The 23,028-nt window shown below is 48.0% G+C and overlaps 1 protein-coding gene across 26 annotated transcripts in view; it reads right to left on the minus strand.

Annotated features, from left to right (window-relative positions):
* The window catches only part of dlg2 (discs, large homolog 2 (Drosophila)), a 155,089-nt gene that overhangs the window by 5,146 nt on the left and 126,915 nt on the right, over positions 1 to 23,028 (minus strand). For 12 of the 26 annotated variants that reach the window (XM_035535275.1, XM_035535280.1, XM_035535279.1 and 9 more), the window contains 9 exons: positions 22,129 to 22,285; positions 20,288 to 20,390; positions 19,157 to 19,201; positions 10,427 to 10,541; positions 5,739 to 5,915; positions 5,305 to 5,380; positions 3,086 to 3,185; positions 489 to 539; positions 215 to 316 (listed from right to left, as the gene is read on the minus strand). In XM_035535275.1, coding sequence (XP_035391168.1) covers positions 215 to 316; positions 489 to 539; positions 3,086 to 3,185; positions 5,305 to 5,380; positions 5,739 to 5,915; positions 10,427 to 10,541; positions 19,157 to 19,201; positions 20,288 to 20,390; positions 22,129 to 22,285 — 926 coding nt within the window. Of the gene's footprint in view, positions 1 to 214; positions 317 to 488; positions 540 to 2,712; positions 2,759 to 3,085; positions 3,186 to 5,304; positions 5,381 to 5,738; positions 5,916 to 10,426; positions 10,542 to 12,551; positions 12,762 to 19,156; positions 19,202 to 20,287; positions 20,391 to 22,128; positions 22,350 to 23,028 lie in introns of those variants that run through there. The other 14 variants (XM_035535289.1, XM_035535299.1, XM_035535298.1 and 11 more) reach the window with 7 other exon arrangements.

Below are 23,028 nucleotides of genomic sequence, written 5' to 3' on the forward strand. Positions count from 1 at the left end.
GGCTAGCTGAGGAAAGGAAACACTCTGCCACTCACCCGGGCTTGACTCATACCATCCCTGACATCGGCCTGCGTGAGCACCAGTTACATTTAACACCTGTTTCTAAGACCTTATATGGTAGGAAAGTTGTCTCCGTGCCGTTTGTGTGTGCGCGCGCGCGTGCTTTCGAGTGTGCGCGCGTCCGGCAGCTGTGGGGTTGGCTCGGTGCACTTACGTGGCACACATGAGCCAAACTTGTCTGGGAATTCGGAGATGAGGTCATCGTTGATCCTGTCCTTCATGGGTCCCAGGATGATGGCAGGGCGGGCGTAGGTAACTGCTCGCACCGCAAAAGAAGAGCACAACTGTCCTGAGTGGCTACCGCCGTCTGTACGGCCCCAGACGACAAGTCGCTTCTCACCGCAAAGCTCACAGTGCAACTCAGCAACCCCCCCCCCAGCAAAGTTTCACGCGTCTTGCGTTGGCGCGGAGCAGGGGATAGTACTTACTCTCTTGCCGAACCACAGGCTCATAGGAGAGGATCAGGTCCTCTTGGCTCCCTGAGAAGAGAGATAGAGAGGGAGCACAAACTGAACCATACGGCAAGGATCAAGCTCTGCGAGTGTGTGCGAGAGTTTATGTGACATGTATACATTGTGTGAGATGTTTGAGATGTTTGAAAAAGCAGCTATGTCTTCCGGGCCCTTTGTCAAGGGCCTTTTTCTGTGATGAGAGTCTTCAGCAGATGTATAAATAGGTTACTGAACATGTAACATCATTATGTGTTAAAAAGCAAGAAGACTTGGCAGGAAAGCAGAAATCACAATTAGGTTAGCAACCACTGTACCAATTAGATAAAGGAGAACACAAAGCTTTGGTGTAATATAAATGAATATAACACACGTGTCAGATAGCTAGCGATGAAGCTGAAGGGTGTACACAGCGATGGCGCTAATCCAATTTGTTTTAGATGCAGATTTCTTTTGCGTCAGGTTAGCGAAGAGTGAGGAGTTCTAGAAACTGGCATGGTGGGATTGGTGGGACACCCAACCGACTACTGGGTCAACAAATATCAGCCTGGGGTAAAATCTTTTATTCTTTCATCATTTTGATCAGGGTGACTGTCAATTAGTTTGGCTACGTCTTGATGTGATGTAGTGACCGTTGTCGGCCAGAAGATGCCAGAAGAGCCCCCCCCCCCCCCCCTTGAGTCTTGGCTCCTCTCCAGGTTTCTTCCTCGTGTTCTAGGGAGTTCTTCCTTGGCACTGTTGCCCTTGGCCTGCTCACTGGGGGCTTGGACTCGGACTCGTGTAAAACGGCTATGGTAACAAGCGCTTTATAAATAAATTTGACTCTAACTATGTATATAATAACCTGTCAACATGTTTGACCACATCCTGCCATGAGGCACCTCTTTTTGGAGCCCATATCCAGGAACTTCCTTCCACTTACAGAGGAAAGGTGGTTTACAGCAATGCAAATTTCACAATGTAACCACCAGTTTACAGAGAAAATCAAACAGAATCTGCCTAGTCCTCTAGCTCCCACTCACTGGGAAATGAAACAAAAAAGTTGCTAAAGAAGCCATTTCTATGACAATGATGTCAGCGCCTTGCGTGTGTCTAGCGTGGTGTTGTGCAAAATCATACTTTTTGTGATTGAATCAGGTTTGACTAGAGTAGCAGAATGCGAAGCATGACATAGGAACTGGGCTCTAGAAGAGAGTCTGTCTGTCTGCCATCCCCACTGTCTGTCTTATGGCTCCAGGGTGATTGACCTCAGAGTTCTGATGGAATGCGACAGCCAGCTCCCAGAGAGCTCGGAGCTGCTCGTCCTGGCTCGGAGCTGCTCGTCCTGGCTCGGAGCTGCTCATCCTGGCTTGGAGTCTGCTCTCCCTTTCTAATTCCGCACCTGACAAAAGGGCTTTCGGTCAGGTGCATTTTGAGCGCCAACGTCAAAAGCTTTCAAGGTCACTGCATTTCTGGCTCACAGACATCACTGACAGTTAAGAGTGCAATAACACATCCTGCAAAACAATGGGATTTCGTAAAGGTCTATTTGCGGCGAGACCCGAAGCCACCCGCTCATATGACTGCAAAGGGTTTTGATGTCCTAATGTCTGTGGGCCCCTGCTGCACGGCCTGCAAATGACGCATGTACTGCTCTGCTGCTATTGGTGGGAGGCCCACAGAGCAGGCAGAGGGGAAAATGGGTGGCCCCAGAGCATCTCTCCGCCAAAGGCCAGGACAATGTCCATTTAGAAGAGAACACACGGTGTCTGTCCTACCATGACAGGACGTAACTGAAAGGGGCGTGTGTTAAAAAGGGCTGAGCATAAGAACATAAGATTAGATAAGGGTAAGTGACAGATCGAATGTAATAGCATTAAGTGTCTCCAGGGACAGAGTGCTCAGAGAACACGTTTATGCTGGAAAGGCTCATGTCTAGTATGCTAAAACACAGAGGGTGATCGTTTATTGTCATGCAGTGGCAGCCAAAACCCACATGGGCTAAATGCATATGCAGGAGTGCAGGACTACAGGACACTACACCTGCATGTCCGCCGTCCCTGCAAACCTGCAGATGTTACTGACGCAACAGAAAGAGACAGCCGAACGCAAACATGAACTTAAATATTAAGCATAATAGTGATAAAAATGATAATAATAATTCTATCATGTTTTTGGGGGAGGGGGAGGTGTCAGAAGCGGAACCATTCCTGCAGAGACTTACTCATCGTCTTTGTCCCATACCCGTCGTCCCCTATTCCAGAGACGTCCTACACGAGACAGCCATCCACAGAAAGGGATTGGGGGGGATCAGAGAGAAAGAACAGGGATAGGCAAGCCAGAGAGGACAGAGAGGGAGAGGGAGAGAGAGAGAGAGAGAGAGAGAGAGAAAAAGAAGGAGAAGAATAGCCGTAGTAGCCAAATTAGAGGGAGGCTGTAGAACAGAATACACCCTGGCATCCCTGGAGCTCCCTACACACTGCCAGACCTTCCACCCTACCAAATGTGTGTGTGTGTGTGTGTGTGTGTGTGTGTGTGTGTTTTCACCTGTGTGCCTCAACGTGTGCGCACGTGCAGGTGGGTGCGCGGCTACTTACGCTCCGAGTCGCTGCCGTCTTGCTCGTCCGGTTCCTTGCTCTTGTAGAAAGGGAACTTTCGTGAAAAGATGAAGTTCTTTCTACGTTTGTCACTGATTGACTGTGTGGGAGAGAGAGCATGGGGGCAGACAGGGGGCGCGAGGTGCTGTCACACTCATGCTGACAAAAAAACAGCGCTGCTGCGCCGGGTGGGGGCGTGGCGGTGTGGGCGTGGATGCACGATGGCAGCGGTGTCCCGCGCCGCAAGCGTCTGCTAGCCAGCGCTAAAGCCGCAGGCGCGGGACTTTCCGCGCGTTTCGAGTGGGTGGCCGGGCGTCTTTCGGCCGAGGCCACTGCCACCCGATTTGTCCTCCCCGCCCACGACCACCGCCCCCTCCCAGGGCGACTTCCTTAGACGACTCAAACAAACAGAAACAAAAAACACCAACCGGCAACACGTTCAGATGCCGAACGAACTGAACAGACGCTAGGTTTGCAGCCATGCACAGCGGGGAGACGGGGTTGGGCGGGGGGCTAGAACCATGCTGGGCCAGACAGACAGCACTGGATAACGACTGGGACCAACACATCAGGCATGCGGGGAGCTGTGGGGTGTACCTGGGGCTCAGCACAGCGGCAGACTCAGTGACAGCAAAATAAACCGCACAGCTGGGATGGGCCGTAGCACAAGTGCAGTGTGTGTTCCAATAGTGACGTCAGAACCACCCCCCCCCCCGTCTGCACGCTGCATAAAAATGAGCTCCTGCTGAACAGGACTGGCTAGCAGAACACTGGGATGAGGCGTGGGTTCTGAAGCCTGTGCAGGTGTTAGTGCTCTGTGTGTGGAGCTGCTCCATACATCAGTCTACATGTGGCCAAGAAAGCCTTTGTAACCTGATCTGAGCTGAAGGCCGTGTGTACCATCACACCTGTTTACATGTGTCAAAAAAGACCAAACAAACATTACACTTAGTCCTACACTTCATCCTTCTTAGGTCTATGTGACTGAAGCTGGAATACCCGGAATAGTCTAAACCCGATGCCAGTAATCCCACATGCTCATCATGTTCAGAGCCTTTCGAGTAACAACACTCTTTAATCTAAGATTACACACATTTCATAGGGAGGAAATCAAACTTAAACACCGAAATCCTGCAATTTGTAATAAATGACATGCACCTCTTGCCAGCTGGCTTGTGAAGCCGTGAGAATCCTGACTCGATTCCTCAGTGCCAATGCTACAAACCCCGCCCACACCAGCATGGCTAACGCCGCAGCGAGACAGAGGCAGACTGTGCAGCCGGGCACAGCTGTTGCTATGGATACTTTTGAAACACAACATGGGCGCTGTCAAAATTTTGGCTGACGGTGTTTGCTGCACGCGAAAGGCACTGCAGCCCTGATATAGAGAGGCAGTGCTAGGTGAACTCGGTTTTGGGTGACACAACCAAATTCTGTGTGATGTGTGCAACTGTGCTATTGGGCTCCCATGGGCAGAGGGCGAGTATGTGTGTGCTGAGCTGGGTTCTGAGTGTGAGAGACAAGGAGATGCTAATCTTGCCTGCTTCTCAGCTGCTACAGGCACTCTGTTAAGATAAATAATAATAGTCAAATAATAATCATTTGTATAGAAGAAAAGGGAGTGTGTGCGCGCATTGAACCCTCTCTGCACAGATGCAAAAAGTGAGCCAGAGAGGCACATGCTAAATCTGGAGAGAGAAAGAGGGAGAGGAATATAGACCCATTGCCTTAACAGGAGGAGTGTAGGTGACGCTCCGCACTGAGAGTGTAAGAAAGGTGGGGAGGCAGAACCGGAAGGTGAGAGACGGAGAAGTTCAGCGGCAGCGCGAGAGTGAGAAACAAATGGTTAAATTAGATAAGTGGCTGGTTTCCTCAGCTGTCTAACACCAGCAGGTCTGCGGAAGACAGATGCGCGCGCAGTATGTGCGATTATAAGAGCGACTTCCCAGCAGTCAGTCCAGCTCAGTGTTGAACGGTTAATGTAAGATGGCAGAGAAGAACTGATCCTGAAGCAGACAGACCGTACAGAGCGGAAAATGCGGAACACAAAGTGACGCGTTAAACTGGGGTGCAGCTGGAGGGAGGCTGGCTAACAGCACCGCGTCCGCCGCGTTCAGCCTGTAGAGCCCATCTGCTGTGGGTAATTGGCACTGAGGAGTCTCCCTTTGCCTAAAGAATAGCAGGACATTACCAGAGAAGTGCTGGGACTCAGGACTCACCCCTTTAGAGTCGATGCTGCCGGGCTTCGCGTTGAACTTGACTGTCTTTAGGCGAGCTCGCTCTTTCCTCTCCACCCTGCCAGACAGTGGGAGAGAGAGAATGAGAAAGAACAGCAAAAAAAAAAAAAAAAAGAGGGAGAGAGAGAATGGGAGAATGAGAAAGAGAGTCACAGAAAGGCTGTGCCATTCTTCAAACTACACGGGCTAACTAAATATTTTATATATATATATATATTTTACATATCACACAGGGGAAGGCCATCTGGGCAGTCTAGACATCTGTTGATGCTTGTCAAACACTGCCAGTGGAATAGGCATACATATCCCTAGTGCTGCATGTGGTAAAAGACAACAGGCAAACAGGGCAAGCAGCCTGGGATTCAGGGTTTGGGTCCCAGCTGTGCCAGGTGTTGCTCATAAGACTGCAACGGCACCTCCTCTTGCTGGGGATGACACCCATCTCTTCACTGTCCCCATCCGGAGTGACTCTCCGTGCCTGCCACCACTCATCATCCGACGCGTTGATGACATGCAGGATGTCTCCATATCGGAAACTGAGTCCCTGACTGGGTAAGCCACTGTCTTTCGCCCGCTCATAGTCAAAGAGGGCCCTGTGGAGATACCGCACACGCACGCACGCACGCACACACACACACACACACACACACTCACAGTCAGTTCTATCTTCCTTGTCTGCAGCAGTCTGTTACTATGACAACCCAAATTAGGCGTAATGGCACTTTTGATGATACCTTCCAAGAGAGCACATGATACGAAGCCAAATCAATACCAAAATTTGTGCGTGAGCAAAACACTGGCATGTGAGGTAAACGATTCCTCCCAACAGTGAAAAATTATTCTTCACATAAGCGAAACCACTCACATCTGAGGAGAATCATTAAGCAATGTACAGTGCATATGCGACACGCACACACACAAACTCCTACATGAACACAGAAAGCAGGGAACTTGGTGCCCATCAACTTAGTTAACCCCATTTTCATCTTTGCTGTTTCTCATCAAAGGATTTTTGTTGTTGTTATAAAGAAGCTATGTTTGCTCAGTTCAGTTAGAGTGGTGTTACTTTAACTCACTAGGCAATCCAGTGGAAGCTAAGAGCGAGAAGTCAGTGGTCAGGCTCTCCACTCTGCCTTCAACCAACACCCCGTTACTCAGAGATTAAAAACTACAAATACAACACTGCTCGCCCTCCGCCTTTCTCTGTAATCACAGCAAAGCTCTGGCCCACGAGTGAAGCATGACATCCAGATGCACCCACCTAATTACACAGATACAAAACACACACTCTTCAAACCGAAAATAGGTGATCATTCATTCGGGCAACCTTTGGCAACTGCTTGTTTAGCAAACATAGAAGGTAAGAGATAAATACAAACATGGCACTGACCCTGTTAAGTCTGATCTGTGCTGAACACCCTGAACATGAGATTCTGGTACTGCTTACTGCCACGAGGGCAACTTTCCCTTAAGTTGTTTTTTTCTTTAATCAAATGAGGCAAAATCATGAATCTCGTCTCACTGAAGAACATTGTACACAATAAAGCACATAAAAATCCATATTCTGTGGTAATGTCTGCTGCACTGGAGATTAGCTTCCCTTGCCACTGCACTTCCTGTGACATTTTGTATGATCATTAGCTGCCTAACAGCATAACGCCAATGAATATCAATACAACAGCCACTAGAGTAAGAGAGTGCGTCTCTATTTATAGACCTATAATCGCCACGGCAGTTCAAAGCTGCATATGTGGCTTATAGTTGGAAACTGCACTTTCACTACGGTCTCGCAGAAAGTTTCTGAAGCACTGTCCTAATACACAGCTGGATGGTATCAGTCAGTGCTTTTAAAATCAGGGTCTCTACGGCCTGGAAGGGTCAACATCTGCTAAAGCTGTGTCATCATTAAGAGCCTGCAGCAACGTCACACCTGGCCATATCAGAAGGCAGCACTGTACCTACTGACTTAATCACACTCGCCCTGCCCGCGCCCCCCCACGGCCGCACGCCAAGGAGGCATGCTCACCCTTGTCGCCTAACGAAGACAAGAACGTTGGCATGGCAACCGTGAAGTGCCTATAGGACATGTGAATAATAGCCAGACTTCCAGAGAATCTGTTCCTGAGTGTTGACAGACCCTCAGCCCATAAGGATGAAGCTGTTTGTTCGCGGGTTGCCAGATGCTCACCTCATTATAGTGAAGGTGCTGCAGTCTAACTGTAAGACAGTACAAGAGCTAGAAACCACAAAATAGAAAAATAAGCTACAGAACTATAGTGGTATTGAGGTGAATATATTGTACATACACACACACACCATCAACTATACACAATTAAATATACAGTTCACCTGTCTATAAAATAGCAAAATAATTTAGTTGTAAAGAATTATTCTTTAAACATAGTTTACATTGTCCTTTTATCAAATAAACTCTATTGTCTAAATAGTAGTTTCTTTATATTTTTAAGAATAAACAGCATCAGCAACACACACACACACACACACACAAAAGTACATAAATGAGCTAAAGTAGTTTATTTTAGTATAAATCTAAAACAAACTACCAGCAAGTATCTGGGTAAAAGCGCATGAAGCCCCATTTTGCTGACAGAGTGGTTAAAATGTTCCAGCCTCCAGTACCACAGGTTTACAACTGAGACACTTCCTTTACTCACGCCTCTGACTGCCGCTTGGGACTGCACAGTTTACACAGGTTGAAAAGTGAAAGGCCTTTAGCTGAATGAAAGCAGTAAATCTCTGATATGACTTATTGATCACGTGTGTTTGTGTACGCCATGACGTGAAAGAGCAGAAGCGCTGCGTTTGTTTCTGTGTGTGTGTGTGTGTGTGTGCGGAGTATAGATGTCAGCTGAAGAGAAAGACATCCTGAACAGTTGCTGAGCTTCCGATGACCCTAAGCAGACCTTGAGTGCTGTCTCACATGCTGTCAGTGCACTTTTGTTTTCGGCCTCTATTATACACCCAAAGGTGTCAGAGAGAAGCTGCAGCGTGCGTGTGTCTGTGTGTATTACTGTGTGTTCAGGGCGGCTGCAGCAGTCTCTAAGCCAGCCTGTGTATGTGTTATACAGATGGCACTGTAAACCCCATGGTTCAATGCGTCTGTTTGCTATTTCGACCAACAGCAGTTTCCCAGGACTTTTTCACAAAGCTCATTATTTATCATTCCTATCTTAGCAATCCTCCCGCCGCCTCTCGGCAGCATGAACATAAGGCAGCACCTCGGGCCCCCCCCGGAGCAGCTGCTCGGGGTGCGGGTGGGGGTGGGAGGTGGAGTGGGAGAAGGTCCGCCCCCGCTGAGAGCAGCTGGAAACCTACGCTCGACTGCGGTACTGGCTGGAACTGCTCCGCTCAGTTCACAGTAGCTGAGCTGGGGAGGGGGGGGAAATTCAGCGGTGTTGCTATGGCAACATGGAAACACTGAGGCAGACGCTGCACCATGTTTGTTTAAAATGATATGCAGAATGAATTAGCCACTGAAGCATGTGCACATGTTTGCGAGCACACACACACATACACAAAGAGCAATGTGTCTGGGTGGGTCTCCAAAAATGCATCATTTGTGGCTATCATGGATGCAGTGGGTTTTTAAATTGGAATCTTCAGCTGTTGCAGGAGATGACTAAGAAAAATATTTGAGGTCTTTTATAGTCAAAGACTCCTGTTTTTCAGAGTGGGAACAAAATGTGTACACATGTGTGTACTGCAGTGTCCTCAAAATAACCCAAAATGTTTCCACCTTAAGTGGCGATATATCATTTACCCGTAAGGACAATTTTTAATTTACTGTCATCGGTCCGACATTGAAATTTTGGCCTATAATTGTACATAATTTTCATCTATTGAACAGATTGTCTTCTGTTTAACTTGGGCCTCATTTGAAGATGCAGAAAGATGCTAATAATCAGAGAGGGCTATTTTTATTTATTTATTTGATAAGTACAACTGTTATTTGGAATCATTTTCAAATCAGATGTGATAACTGGAGGCTTTTCAGCCATAGACTTTCTTATACCTGCACCAGGCAAAAAAAAAGCACTTAACAGAAAGGTTAGAAAAAATGTAAAGAAACAATTTGTTTCCCTTTGTGTTAACTGCAACATATATATTTACAATAATTGTGCTGATATAATGAATTAATGACCCTTTGTTACAGTTTACCATGTCTGAAACAATGCAACTGTTAGCTACTCATTGAAATTCATATAGTTTGAACTTGAGCATAACAAAAAATGCATAAAATGCATACCAGTAAAATGATTAGTTATTAATATCAGTATCAGCCACGAGGTACTAATCATAACGGCCCAAGAAATTCAACATTGGTGCTGTGATGTGGAACTGTGGAATCCATTCAATGCGGGACTCTGACCCTGCAAAGTGTCCCGAGAAGAGAGACTAAATGTCTTGTTCGCTGTTGTAAGTTGATCTATGCTCAGCTCATCAGAAATACCTGGTCTGCTCTGTTGTGGAAATGAATCCCTGTGGGGCCTGTTTCTATCAAGCTCAGCTCTCTCCCCCATTCCTCTCTGCACCTATACGTCAGCAGGGCGCTACACTGCTGGACATTTATCTTACATCTACAGGGCTAGTCCAGTATTAGCGCAGAATGGTACAGGGGTTTTAAAAAAGAGAGAGAGATGCAACCTTGTGCGTGTGGGGGTGAATGCATACCTACGGACAGAGCTATTCATCACTCCAGCAGAGCCCTGTTTCTTTAGTTATTGCAGTCTCTGCAAAATGCATTCTTGGAAAACTACATAGCAAAATCTCCTGGGTGGGTTAAAATGTTCAGTTCAATGCCTGTGTGTTCAAGGGTACAGAGACAGCAAGCACCATGGTGACTGGTGTGACTTTATGTGAGTGATGTGCAAGTACGTTGACAGCACTCTCTGAATGTTATGAGAGAGAGTGATGCATAAAGCACATAACCGTTACCTGCTTTACCTACAGTGACATATGCATCAATGAATGTTAATGAGTGTGCTGCAGGATGGAGTATGACTGTGTGTGTGTGTGTGTGTGTGTGTGTGTGTGTGTGTGTGTGTGTGTGTGTGTGTGTGTGTGTGTGTGTGTGTGCACGTGCCTGACGTAGAGAGAGCGTTTCTGGTTGGTGCGGAGGGATCCGGAGCCGGAGCTCATGCTGTGATTCATCATCTGCTCTCTCAGGTCATGTATTTTGGCCTCAAAGCGCCCGTACTCTGTAAACACAAACAGACAAACAAACACGATAGCGTCAACGCACTAATGGCTATACGCCTCGTGCCCTTATTACCTCACGTATTACACTCCAGGCGAAGAAAAGAGACATTGATCCTGTTGGGTAATGGCTGTGTGTCTTTTGAGGTGCAGTATTACAGAGCTCCAGGGAGGATCGATACAGGACATCGATACGCACAGCCCTAGCAAGGCAGAGCAGAGAGAGGTGCAGCTCCTGCAAGGTCAACCATACCAGCACAGCCTGACCCTTATCTATTCTCACCCTCTCTTGAAGGGAAAGAGAGAGAGAGGGAGGGAGGGAGGGAGGGAGAGGATAGATAATGGTCAGTCCTGGGGCAGGCCTTAAGGTGGTAGTGCTGTACTGTGCTGCAGCAAGAGTGCACCCACCTTACTAACCTCTGGTAGTGAGTCAGCTCCGCCCATCAGCCAGGCCTACTCACCACGACGAGTCCCGGCTGTTCTGATCCTCACCTACCAAACCGCCCATCATGCAATCGCCAGCCCTGGTCGTTTTCCCAATAGGAACCCCAATAGGTTGTTTTTTATAGGCCAGTGTGTCTCTAGCCCGGCAGCTTGGCCCGAGTCAATCGAAGGCCAGGGCGGCAGTGGCCGTTTAGTGGCTGCCAGTCTCCCGGTTCTCCATAGTGCTGCCCTTCGGCTCTTGGCAAGGGCACTGCGTCTGTAGCGCAGAGCACTCTGGAGGTCATAGCCAACTGGCTGACTGCCCACAGCTGGTCCTAGCTGAGCAGAGAGAGGCACGCCCACAACAAGCAGGCTGCCGCCCCCTCGCCGCACACGCACTGCACACATATGCTACATCTTAAACCCGGCTCCTCAGAAACACAGCCCCAATACCAGGGCATCACAAACTGAAGAACAAAGCTGATTCTTCTGAGGAGGAGAGAGACAGCACGTCTTCAAATGGACGTTAGCGTGATGGCATGTCTCCTTGAGAGGATGAAAGACGCTGGAGTTAGAGAGCGAAACCATTTCGGACGAAGGCGAAGCTGCGCAGAACCATCATGCGGTGTTGGAGTAGGTCAACATGCACTCTCTGCACCGGTCTCCTGGGAGGACGGACTGCACAGATGGTGCACTTCCTTCACGCACAAGAGTGTACGGCAAAACACCTGAACGCTCGTCCACTCGCCCCTATGCTGACGGCGGCACACGCCCCCACATCCCTCCCTCCGACACACACGCATGCTTGTGCGGAGTCTTTCACTTTCTTTCTCTGTCTCTCATGCACGCGGTAGTGTTGCGTTCTGTACAACATTCTGTCCAGTTCACGTCCTGTGCTGTAGCCAGCAGTTTGGATCCGAAGAACAAAAAATAAAATAAAATAAAAAATATTAATAATCCTCTGCTAAATAAGACCCATCTGTGTTACCATGCACAGGAAAGAGAAAACAGAAGAGAAAAAACAAGAGAGAGAGAGAGAGAGAGATGAAGCAGAGAATGTAAGATGAAGCCAGACATGCTCAGTAGAGTGAAGGACTTCAAAAGAAGACTTACTTACTTAAAATAAATGTGTGAAGGGAGATATTTTTTGGATTCCATACAAAAATTACAGGTTGAATTTGTAACAAGCTAGTTTTATACAAACTGCAAGCACTGTAATATATTACATAACTCACCATTCAGTGATTTCACCATATGAATCATTCTAAAAATAGATCTCACACCCAACACACAGCAGTGACCTAATCACAAACTAGAGCCCAAACCAGTGCAGGGGGGAATCTGGCATGCTACAGTCATTCAGTGCTCCTGCCTCCCACAGGATGGAGGGAATTAGTAACAGCATGCACACACACACACGCACACACACACACGCACACACGCACACGCACACGCGCACACGCACACGCACACACGCACACGCACACGCACACACGCACACGCACGCACACGCACACACACGCACACGCACACACCCCCATCCCCATGGACAAACACACACAAATCAGGGCTAGGCACAGAGAACATACCTACCTCTCTGATCCCAGATTCAACCACCCTGCTTTGCAATGCCTTGATCCTGGAGATACGCCTAGCCTCTAAATCACACCCTTTGGTACCAGCACACACTCCGGCATGGGTGTGCACACGCGTGCACACACGCACGCTTCTTCACAGTCAGAGAGGTGATGAGCACAACCAAGAACAAAGGCTGGAGCAGCGTGGTAGGAGCCGCTGAGTGGAGTGAGTTTGGTGTGTTGGGGGAGAGAGAGAGAGAGAGAGAGAGAGAGAGAGAGAGAGAGGGAGAGAGAGAGAGAGAGAGAGAGAGAGAGAGAGAGAGGGAGAGAGAGAGAGAGAGAGAAGGAGGGGCGAATAGAGAGAGAGAGAGAGAGAGGGAGAGGGAGAGAGGGAGAGAGAGAGAGAGAGAGAGAGAGAGAGAGAGAGAGAGAGGGAGAGAGAGAGAGAGAGAGAGAGACAAAGAAAAGGAGGGGCGAATAGAGAGAGAGAAAGCGAATGAATGAGGAGCAGGGAGAGGGAAAGGACAGAGGAGGTTGTGAGTGGCTCACATCCTAGACAGATGCTCAGTGTCTGCAGCAGCATTTGGGATTGGCTGCCCCCCCACATATAGGTACTGTGCACATATGTACACACTGTGTACATACATATACATACACACAGGTTCTGCCACACTATGGTTCCTCTCGCGCTCCCTCTCTCCTAACACTCCATTCCAGGCTGTGACACTACAGTGGCTTTACTGTGTTTCCTGGGAAAATCTCCAAGATGAAAAAGTGTTGGGTTTGTTTTTGTTTGTTTTTTTTGATGATCCACTCGAAATCAAACAAACCCGAGAAGCTGAACAAATTCAGACAAAAGCACGGAAATGTCTTCATCCAGTGTCTGGACTTGGGACCGAAAACCTCTTTCTATACAAGTAAACACTGCATAGAGAACCAAGATGGAAAGCAGGCAGGTCTGTGTGGTCCACGGGCCAGGAGCTAACCAGAAGGGGCTCCTGGGATGGCAGTGTGCAGGTCCATCAGCCACCTCTGGATTTACCCAACCTTTATATTCAAGGTCACCACAGATGTTGTGTATTCCTTCAAAGAAGGTCTGTGGAAAGCACTGATAAGACACGTGAGCTCTTTAAAAAGGTACAGGAATGCAATTTCTGCCATTGTGGCTTTGTTAAAACTTTGCATGAAAAATACACAGCTGACTGATGGATATTCTCAATTTAAATGTACACAGAAATGCACGTCTATTCTGGGATCAGCTCGCATATTAGGTTAAAGTGTCTCAGAGTAAGACGGTATATAGTGTTTTCCTAATTCAGGAATCTATTTTGGGATCCTCTGGACATGCTGCCCTGTGAAACTTGCTTGGTGTGGGGCTGTACTGGGATCAGCTAGTAGAGGAAACACAAAGGCTCGTGGCTGCTTTGTTCTGATGTAGAGCGCTGTTGGGACTAGACAGACTCTTTATTGCTGCTATATGTTTTAAGATGAAAGGCCATATTCTGAGTCGCCAATCTTTAAGTCTATGTGTTGCTCTTGGGTGCTCGAACGATTCACATGTGAGACAGACAGTTAAACACCAGACAGAATCTCCCTGAAACGTGATAAGTGCTCAACCTCTGTCAAGCTTAGGTGTAGGCGAGATTAAAAAACGTTTGTGGGAGGTTATACCAGCATGTGGTACATATTTCAATCCACATCACGGTTGATATCCTAACATTTGTAGGCAGCACCCTCTAAAGTATATGTATACCTAATCATCACACCTGTACGACCTTGTTGGATATCCCATCCCAAGTCCTCACCCCGTTTGATAAAATAGCCGACATTCTTCAGGGAAGGCTTTCCTAGACATTAGTGAAGTCAGGCACTGATTTGCAATCAACATTCCAATTCATGCCAAAGGTATTGTGGGGTTGAAGTCAGGGCTCTGTGCAGGCCACTGGAGTTCCTCCACATGCATTTGCATTCGGCCGCATTCTCCTGGCATTTGCCAAAACCAGGTTCATCCTTCAGAATGCCGAAAAAAGAAAGCATGAATCATCACTCCAGAAAACCCATTTCCACTCGTCCAGACTCCAGTGTTGGTGCGATTTCCACCACTCCAGCCGACATTTGGAACTGTGCATAGTGATCTTAGGGTTGTTTGCAGTTGCTTGGTCAAAGCAAACCATTTGATGAGGTTCTGGATGCACACTTCTTGTGCTGCTGTTGCTTCCAGAGGCAGCTGGAGCTCTGTAGTGAGTGAGGCAGCAGAGGCCAGATGATGTTTATATGCTACGTGCTTCCACAGTTGCAACGTAAATCCTCTCAGAGAGTTTGCAAGGTCTTCTGCTTTGAGGCTATGCTGTTGTTGCTCCTGGATACTTTCATTTCACGATAATACAGCACTTACAGCGAGCCAGGGCAGATCAGTGGTTAAGGTACTCATCTAGTAATCAGAAGGTTGCCAGTTCAAGCCCCACCAAGTTGCCACTACTAGGCCCCTGAGCAAGACCCATAACACTCAATTGTTCAAATTACATTCAGTCATAATTGTAAGTTGCTTTGGATAAAAGTGTCATAGACATATTACTAAAATTGTCAATTATTTAAATACCATCACATCCAGACTCGAACAGCATAAGTTATTAGAATTCCATGACACAATTTTTCATATTATGTATCAGTATTCATCACTGTATTCTACAGTATTCTAGTTCATTGGTATGTTTAATTCTAACCTACTATACTGTACTTGGATATATTCTATGTATAATTGACAAAGCACTGTCGCACTGGATAAGAGCGTCTGCTAAATGCTGTAAATGTAAATGTATTCCTTTTTGATTAACTAACTTTAGGGACTACCTCTTTGGATGTTTCGCGTTGTTTTATTACATATATCGCCTCTTTTGGTGGTGGTAAATGATATCTGCTTTAGAAATTGGTCGAATAGAATTATAATCAAATCAACCTTAATCAACTTCCAGTTAGGGGAAGAAAAGCTCCATTTAAAACATGGCTGACAATCTTTAAGTGCACATAAGATCCCAAATAATGTATACATAATGTATATATATAATGTATACATAGAGTATACATATAGTGGTACTACAGCCCAGAACAATTCTCACTGTAACACAGCCGTGGTGAGACTGCATATTAGAGAAAGTAGTTGCCGACCTAAATTTGTTCAACTCTGGATAATAAGCATGACAAATTACCTCAACATCTCCTCTGGAAACTACATGTATGTGCACACACACATACACATACACAATCACACACACAATCTAATCTGTGATATGAGAATGAGAGCTAGCACCGCTTCTGGTGATGTCAGAAGAAAATGACAGGCCAGTGGAGACAGCCACCATCAAGAGGTAATCACTTCATCTCAGCAGTCACGTCACTATGCAGACTTTTATTAGAAAATACTGGAAAACCTTTGTTATTGGAAAACCTGTGTGAAACTCACATACGAGTAAAATTTCCTGTGTGTGTGCACATATATGTGTGGTAGGAAATTCCAGCGGGTGCAGCTGTGGAGGCTGCAGTTGCCTGATAGGGTGGGCGCCTGAATGCTGGTGATGTCAGCCTGTCACCTCAGGCAGCCTCAAATGCTCCTACACGACAGGCGTGTACGCGCGCGCGCGCGCGCCACGGCCGCGATGACAGCCACAGCCATGCTGTCACTATCTCCCGTTAGGAAATGCCTCCATTTTTCGCTGCACAAGCTGAAAACCTCAGTCAGCTGCAGGCAGCATCCGAGGAGCCGCGCAAGGAACCGATCCTCCAGCTCCCCTACTCCTTCCTTCTCCTGGATGCGTATCGAGCACAAATAACTTTTAGCACACCTTCATATACTTCACAGAAAATGGTATCCTGGTGAAAACACAATTTCGACGCCCCAGAAAAAGTTGTTCTTCTTTTTTTTTTTTTTTTTTTTTAAGCGTTTCCTATATAAAGGCAGATAAAAATGGACTAAAATCAGTCAGCAGCAGGATTCAGGAAGTGTGCTGTGCATGACAAGAGTCAAGATCAGATCAGGTGTCTTCCGTAGACCTGCTGGTGTTAGACAGCTGAGGAAACCAGCCACTTATCTAATTTAACCATTTGTTTCTCACTCTCGCGCTGCCGCTGAACTTCTCCGTCTCTCACCTTCCGGTTCTGCCTCCCCACCTTTCTTACACTCTCAGTGCGGAGCGTCACCTACACTCCTCCTGTTAAGGCAATGGGTCTATATTCCTCTCCCTCTTTCTCTCTCCAGATTTAGCATGTGCCTCTCTGGCTCACTTTTTGCATCTGTGCAGAGAGGGTTCAACGCGCGCACACACTCCCTTTTCTTCTATACAAATGATTATTATTTGACTATTATTATTTATCTTAACAGAGTGCCCGTAGCAGCTGAGAAGCAGGCAAGATTAGCATCTCCTTGTCTCTCACACTCAGAGCCCAGCTCAGCATTTTTGACAGGTTCAGCAGCCAAATGAACTCCGGCTCCCCTTAACGAGCTCTGGCTTGCCTAAACGAGCTCCGGGTTTCCTGGAACCCAGCGGCACACATTCAGGAGGATCTGGGACGGCGGAGGGAGTGGCCATGTCGACACAGCTCTCCGTCTGCATTACGGACGCAGAGGAAGGGAGCCCACCGTGGGACGGCTGAGCATCTCCACGATCAGCACATAGAAGGGAGGGCAGCTCAGTGGTTAAGCTGCTTGACTTGTAATCAGAAGGTTGGTGGTTCAAGCCCCTCAATTGCTCAAGTTGTACTCAGTCACAATTGTAAGTTGCTTTGGATAAAAGCGTCCGCTAAACGCCATAAATATAAGTAACTGTTACAGAATTAAGCATTTGTGCTGGATGTCTCCATCCACAGACAGCCCTGATAACAACCGTCCAGCATTTCCATCTTCTACAGACAGGGCATTCAGTTTGGTAATTTCAGGAACAGGAATATATCTTCTATCTGTTTTATAAATCTCTAGTTGTTACAGCAGGGCTCAGAATAAATGTTCTGGCATACTCGTCTACTTTGAGATTTTTAGATGGTGCCATCTCATGCACAAGTCGTGCACCTAGAAGGGTCTCTGCTCTGGGTCCTAAGACCAGCCAAGTTCACCATGACGACGGCCGCAGGTCTGCACGAAGATTGAGGCCCCTCCTCCCCTCCTGTGCAGTTCTGTGCAATTTCTTCTATGGGCAGAGGAAGTTAGTGCACAGATTAGCTGCTCCTGGCTATGCTTCAGGCATGTTGGCCCCACAGTACAGCCTGAGGTTTAGTGCGTGTGCTGCATTAGGGAACCTGCAGGTGAGCAGGGCTTTCGTGCCATTAGAGCTGACCTCTGGGGTCGGCCTGAGCACCACGTGAGAGACGAAGGAAGGACTTAACGCTACGCTGTAGCTTGGCTTTGGAGTTACGCTATACAGGACCGGCCCAGACAAAGCAACTGACCCCTGCTTGTGTTGCGAACACAAGAGGCTGTGACATGTCATGCCAAACACACATGCATGGCACACAGACGGGACCAAGCGGGTCACTGGTCATAAAGTTACTTTATCGCTGTAACGCAGGTTTTTGAGTTTGGTTGGGCGAGTATGCGTGTAGTATATACATGTGTGTGGCAGAGGGACTGTTGAGAACAGAGGGGTGGAAGAAGGAGTGAGGAAGAGGAGGGGGACGAAGAGGAGGAAGACAGCGAGTGCAGTGTCCGTGTAAGCTAAGTCAGTCCCTGCTGCTGTCTCTTCACAATAAGGTCCCTTGGGATTTCAGTTCCAGAAACTTTTGGGAGTCTGTAATACATAACGCTGTTTATACTCATGGCACTTGGATTCAACCTTGACCTTTTCAATCTTCTGCGTATTACATTAACCTACACGGTGTTTTAATACATCAGTGGGGATCGTATGAACAGTGAATGTAGGTGTTAATTGCGGAGATTGTGATGCATACTGTTTGACACACATGAACATGCCATATATATTATATATATATATATATATGTGTGTGTGTGTGTGTGTGTAGCTGCTCCAGTGTCCCGTGCGTGTTAGAGTGTGCTGGGGAGGCGTGTGTCTGTGAGGTAGGGTGCACTGCGTAGAAGTGTGTGTGCAGGCCGTGTGTACGGCAGCTGTCTGGGTAGAGCAGTCTGTTAGCGCCGGGGTCAGTGCAGGGAGGGGGCTGTAGCCAGGTTAGGGACGCAAGCAGACAGAGGCTGAGGGGAAGGGTGCCCACAGATCGGCAGCGAGGCCCAACACAGAGTCGCGTCCCTCTCCCTCTCCCTGTGAGAGAGCCCCATGATCAGAGCAGCCTACGAGCAAGAGCCGGCCCGTGCCCCAGTGCCCAGCCCCAACCTGCCGGAATCCAACTGTCACCGCCGTTCCAGAATCTCGCCAGCGTCGGACTAGAACTCCAGGTTTAGAGACGGACAATCGGAGATCTAGAGCTCTCGCAGGGCCGAGCACAATGCCCAGAGGAATCTGGAACCGCAGTTCTGTTGGTCTGCACAGGGCGTGTGTGTGTGTGTGTGTGTGTGTGTGTGTGTGTGTGTGTGTGTGTGTGTGTGTGTGTGTGTGTGTGTGTGTAGGGCTTGGGGTGCAGGCTGCTCTTGGCCCTGGCGCTGATCGCATGGCACAAACCTGTGGCTGGAGGAAGGGCCCGGTGTGGAGAGCACATTGCAAGCTCTGACGGGTGAAAAAAGAGGGCAGATATCAGAACATTTCTGCTCTCTCACTCTCACCACATACACTCACACACACACACACACACTCACACACACACACACACACACACACACACACACACACACACACACTCACTCACACACACACTCACTCACACACACACTCACTCACACACACACTCACTCACACACACACTCACTCACACACACACAGTCACACACACACAGTCACACACACACAGTCACACACACACAGTCACACACACACACACACAGTCACACACACACAGTCACACACACACACACAATTGCCACCACTGTCAGTGCCAGTGGAAGGGAAAATCCAGTAAGGTCACTGATTAGGGCCAGTGAGATCAACCTTTAGAGCCGCCCACAAACCTCTGTGGAGTCAGTGAATATTCAGACCCAATTACGTGGATTTGATTGTGAATGGAAATTACTGCCATTTTTAGCCAACCCACCAATCTATACTTACATCACTCCTAAGGATGACAGGAAAAGTAAAAACATGTTTTTAGAGTTTCAAAAGTTAATTAAAAATCAAACTGAAATCTCTTATTCAAATGCATTCAGCTCCTTTACTGTGGCATTGTGTTAAAGAACAAAGGGAAACAAATTAATGAAAAACGTCAACTCTCTCAGAAGGATGATATCGGTCAATCTGCTTCAATATCCTGTCAGATCATTAGCTGCATTTAAGCTTGGAGCAAGACGACGTAGAGCTGAGAGTGTTCTTGGGGGGCAGCAACAGCTGTGGACCTCATCAGTCCGGAGGGGAACAGCACCAGAACTGAACTGTCTGCTTGTCCCTGACTTCACTTGCACGCAGGCAGATGAGTCAGTGGCCCTGAATCCATCACCAAACATGACAAACATGACGGTGGCGTCTGGCCGTTTTCCTCATAACCGTCAAGGACACACAAGGGCGAGACTGCCCCCAAAATGTGGCCGTCATGTGTGTTGCCTGGGGCTAAAGGTGACTTCTGTGCTGTGAGTGGCTGAGTGAAGTGAAAGTTGTGTCACTTTTGAGCACCGTGAGTGGTCGTCAGTGCTGTCAGACACTTACCCTCAGGCCGGTATTGGGCGATGATGGTGACCGTTTGTCCTGCCCCCTTGAGCGCAGCTGCGGCTTGTTCATGAGTGGCGCCTCGCAGATCGATGCCATTTACCTGCATGCGCACACACACACACTTTACACTTTTACTCCAATGAACGAAGACTGAAGAACTCTCTCTCAGCCACATTTCCTGTGCCTAACGCCGATTCTCGATTGTAAATGCTCCAGCAGAACAGTGCGCTAAGCAGCTGTTTTAAAGCGCATTGGCAGGAGCTTCAGCCGAATGTGAAGCATCTGGCAGCAGTGTTTTGCTTCGCTCCAGCCAGGACGCTGCAGTAGCACAGGCATGTTTCAACCCAGCCGGCTGGGAGCAGGAGCTCGAGCTGAGAGAATGGGGGCTCCACTCTGGGGAACGGAAGTCCAGGTGATTGTTCATACGCACGCACGCAGACCCACACACCCACACACACCCACAAATACCCACACCAAGTCACAGAGGCACAGTGACAAAACGCTTCCAACAGGGAGACGGTGTGAGTATATCAGCATACATGTAAGAATCAGTTGTTGAGTAACCTACAGTGTAAACCTGCTCATGCCTGTGTGTTTGTTCGCAAGCGTGTGTTTGTTCTCTACACGCATATAGCAAGTAGAATATTAGTTGCTTGGGGCAAAAAGAAATATATGACATTTCTAAGTACATGATGAATAGTGGATCACACCATCAAAAGTCTTCTGCTCTGACACATGAGTGGGAGTGGCTGGAGTGTGCGTGCGCGCGCGCGCGTGTGTGTGTGTGTGTGTGTGTGTGTGTGTGTGTGTGTGTGTGTGAATGCAAATGTCTGCAGTAAGCCCTGTGTAGTTCAGACTCATTCCACAGTGTAAACTCAGGAAGCAAACTAGAGATATTCTTAGATTTCAAATCAGGCCAGCACATCATCTGTCCCTCCTTCCTGCCCCCACTCTCCACTCTAGTCTTCCTCCTTTCCTTTCAGTCGATCTGCCTCTTTCTCCTCATTCTCTCCGTCTCTCATCCTCATTTTCTCGCCCTCTGCCTCATCAGTGTCTGCGCGTGTCTGATTGCCAGTGGGGTAATGATCAAGGGCATCTGGTCTCGAGGTGTCTGGGGACTGCATGTGTCTGATTATGAGCAAATTGAGGGTGTCTGATTAGGGCGGGTTTGTGCTACTCAAGAATTAGATGTACATCCTTTGGTTCATATAAGGCCCTGATGAGCTCTAACGATGGCATACGCCACAGGAGATCAGACTGGACTGCTTTGGTTCCAACAGCATATGGCCATCAGGTATCAAACAGAGAAATTACAGCCCCACCATTAACTACCATTCTGACTCACTCAGGTCTCATTTGCGTAATTACTCCAGGATCTGTGTGATGCGACTCCAATCTTAATGACTGTGGAGCTTCTGCAAAACTCTAAATAACTGCTCTCAAAGACATTTGCATTCGTGTTGGTATACAAGATGTATTGGCGCCCTCTACTGTCAGACAGCCATAGAACACACAGTGGATAAGTACTGACAGATGCTTTAGCCTTTTTAGATCAAATGCATACATGTAGGTGCCTTAATCTAGAAACATAGCTAGAAATCTAGGAAGATAGAACAAATATTTCAAATATTTCTAACCTCTAACAAAACTGCGACTGCGATATTACTTTAACTGGTGTATCGTCTTATACTTGCACACCTATATCATTACACCTCACACAAACCAACAAAGAATGTAAAAGTGTGCAGATGTATAATCTACTCAATTGTTTGTGTCAGGGGTTTTGGGAATCTGGGTTTGTCCATGACTTGCGTACGGGTGCGTGCGTGCGGACTTACGGACAGGATCTGGTCTCCTCGGCGGAGCTCTCCACTCAGGTCGGCGGGTCCTCCGGCCAGGATGAAGGAGACGAAGATTCCCTCACCATCCTCGCCACCCACGATATTGAAGCCCAGTCCAGTGGAGCCTTTATGCAGCACGATCTTCCTGGGCTCCCTGTACATGCACGTCCAATAGTACATCAGCTCCGAGTCCACGGGGCTCAGCATGTCTCCCGGCACTCCCCCGCACACACATACACACACACACACACACACGTACCCTAAGCCTCTGTATGCATCCACGCGGGTGTGCAGGAGGCATGGCCATACACACACACACACACACACACACACGCACACACACAGCGGCGAGCGGTGGCCGGCTGGGCGCTGGCTCCAGGCTAGTGTACGGTGAAGCAGGACAGCTGATGCTTGGTAGGATGCGGCTCTAATTTGAGAGCTTTGTCCCAATTCTGAGTGGATTCCTGGAGTCAGCGATGGAACACGCACACGGGCCACGTGCTACCGTGTAAAGCCATACAAGAGCTCAATACAGCACACACACACACACACACACACACACACACACACACACTTGACGCAGCCACACGCATGCACGCACATACACAGTCTTAAGACAGCGGGTCTCAGAAAGCTCTACTAGTCGTGGTGGGACCTGTGTGTGTTTATAGACCTGCATGTGTGTGTGTTTATAGACCAAGTGAAAGCACATCGACGCAGTGTGAGCCTTACAGCTCAATAAAGGCGCATCGGAAACAGATCAGTCTTAAGCCTGCAGGCATGACGCTCCACTCTGAGGACCACTTCAGCCAATCACAGCCAGGCATCGCTCCAGCTGTGGGACTTCCGGCAATTTCAACTGGAGCGTGGAGACAGCTGTTCTCGGATGGTTATGGA

This window comes from Electrophorus electricus, chromosome 17 (assembly GCF_013358815.1).
Source record: "Electrophorus electricus isolate fEleEle1 chromosome 17, fEleEle1.pri, whole genome shotgun sequence".
NCBI lineage: Eukaryota > Metazoa > Chordata > Actinopteri > Gymnotiformes > Gymnotidae > Electrophorus > Electrophorus electricus.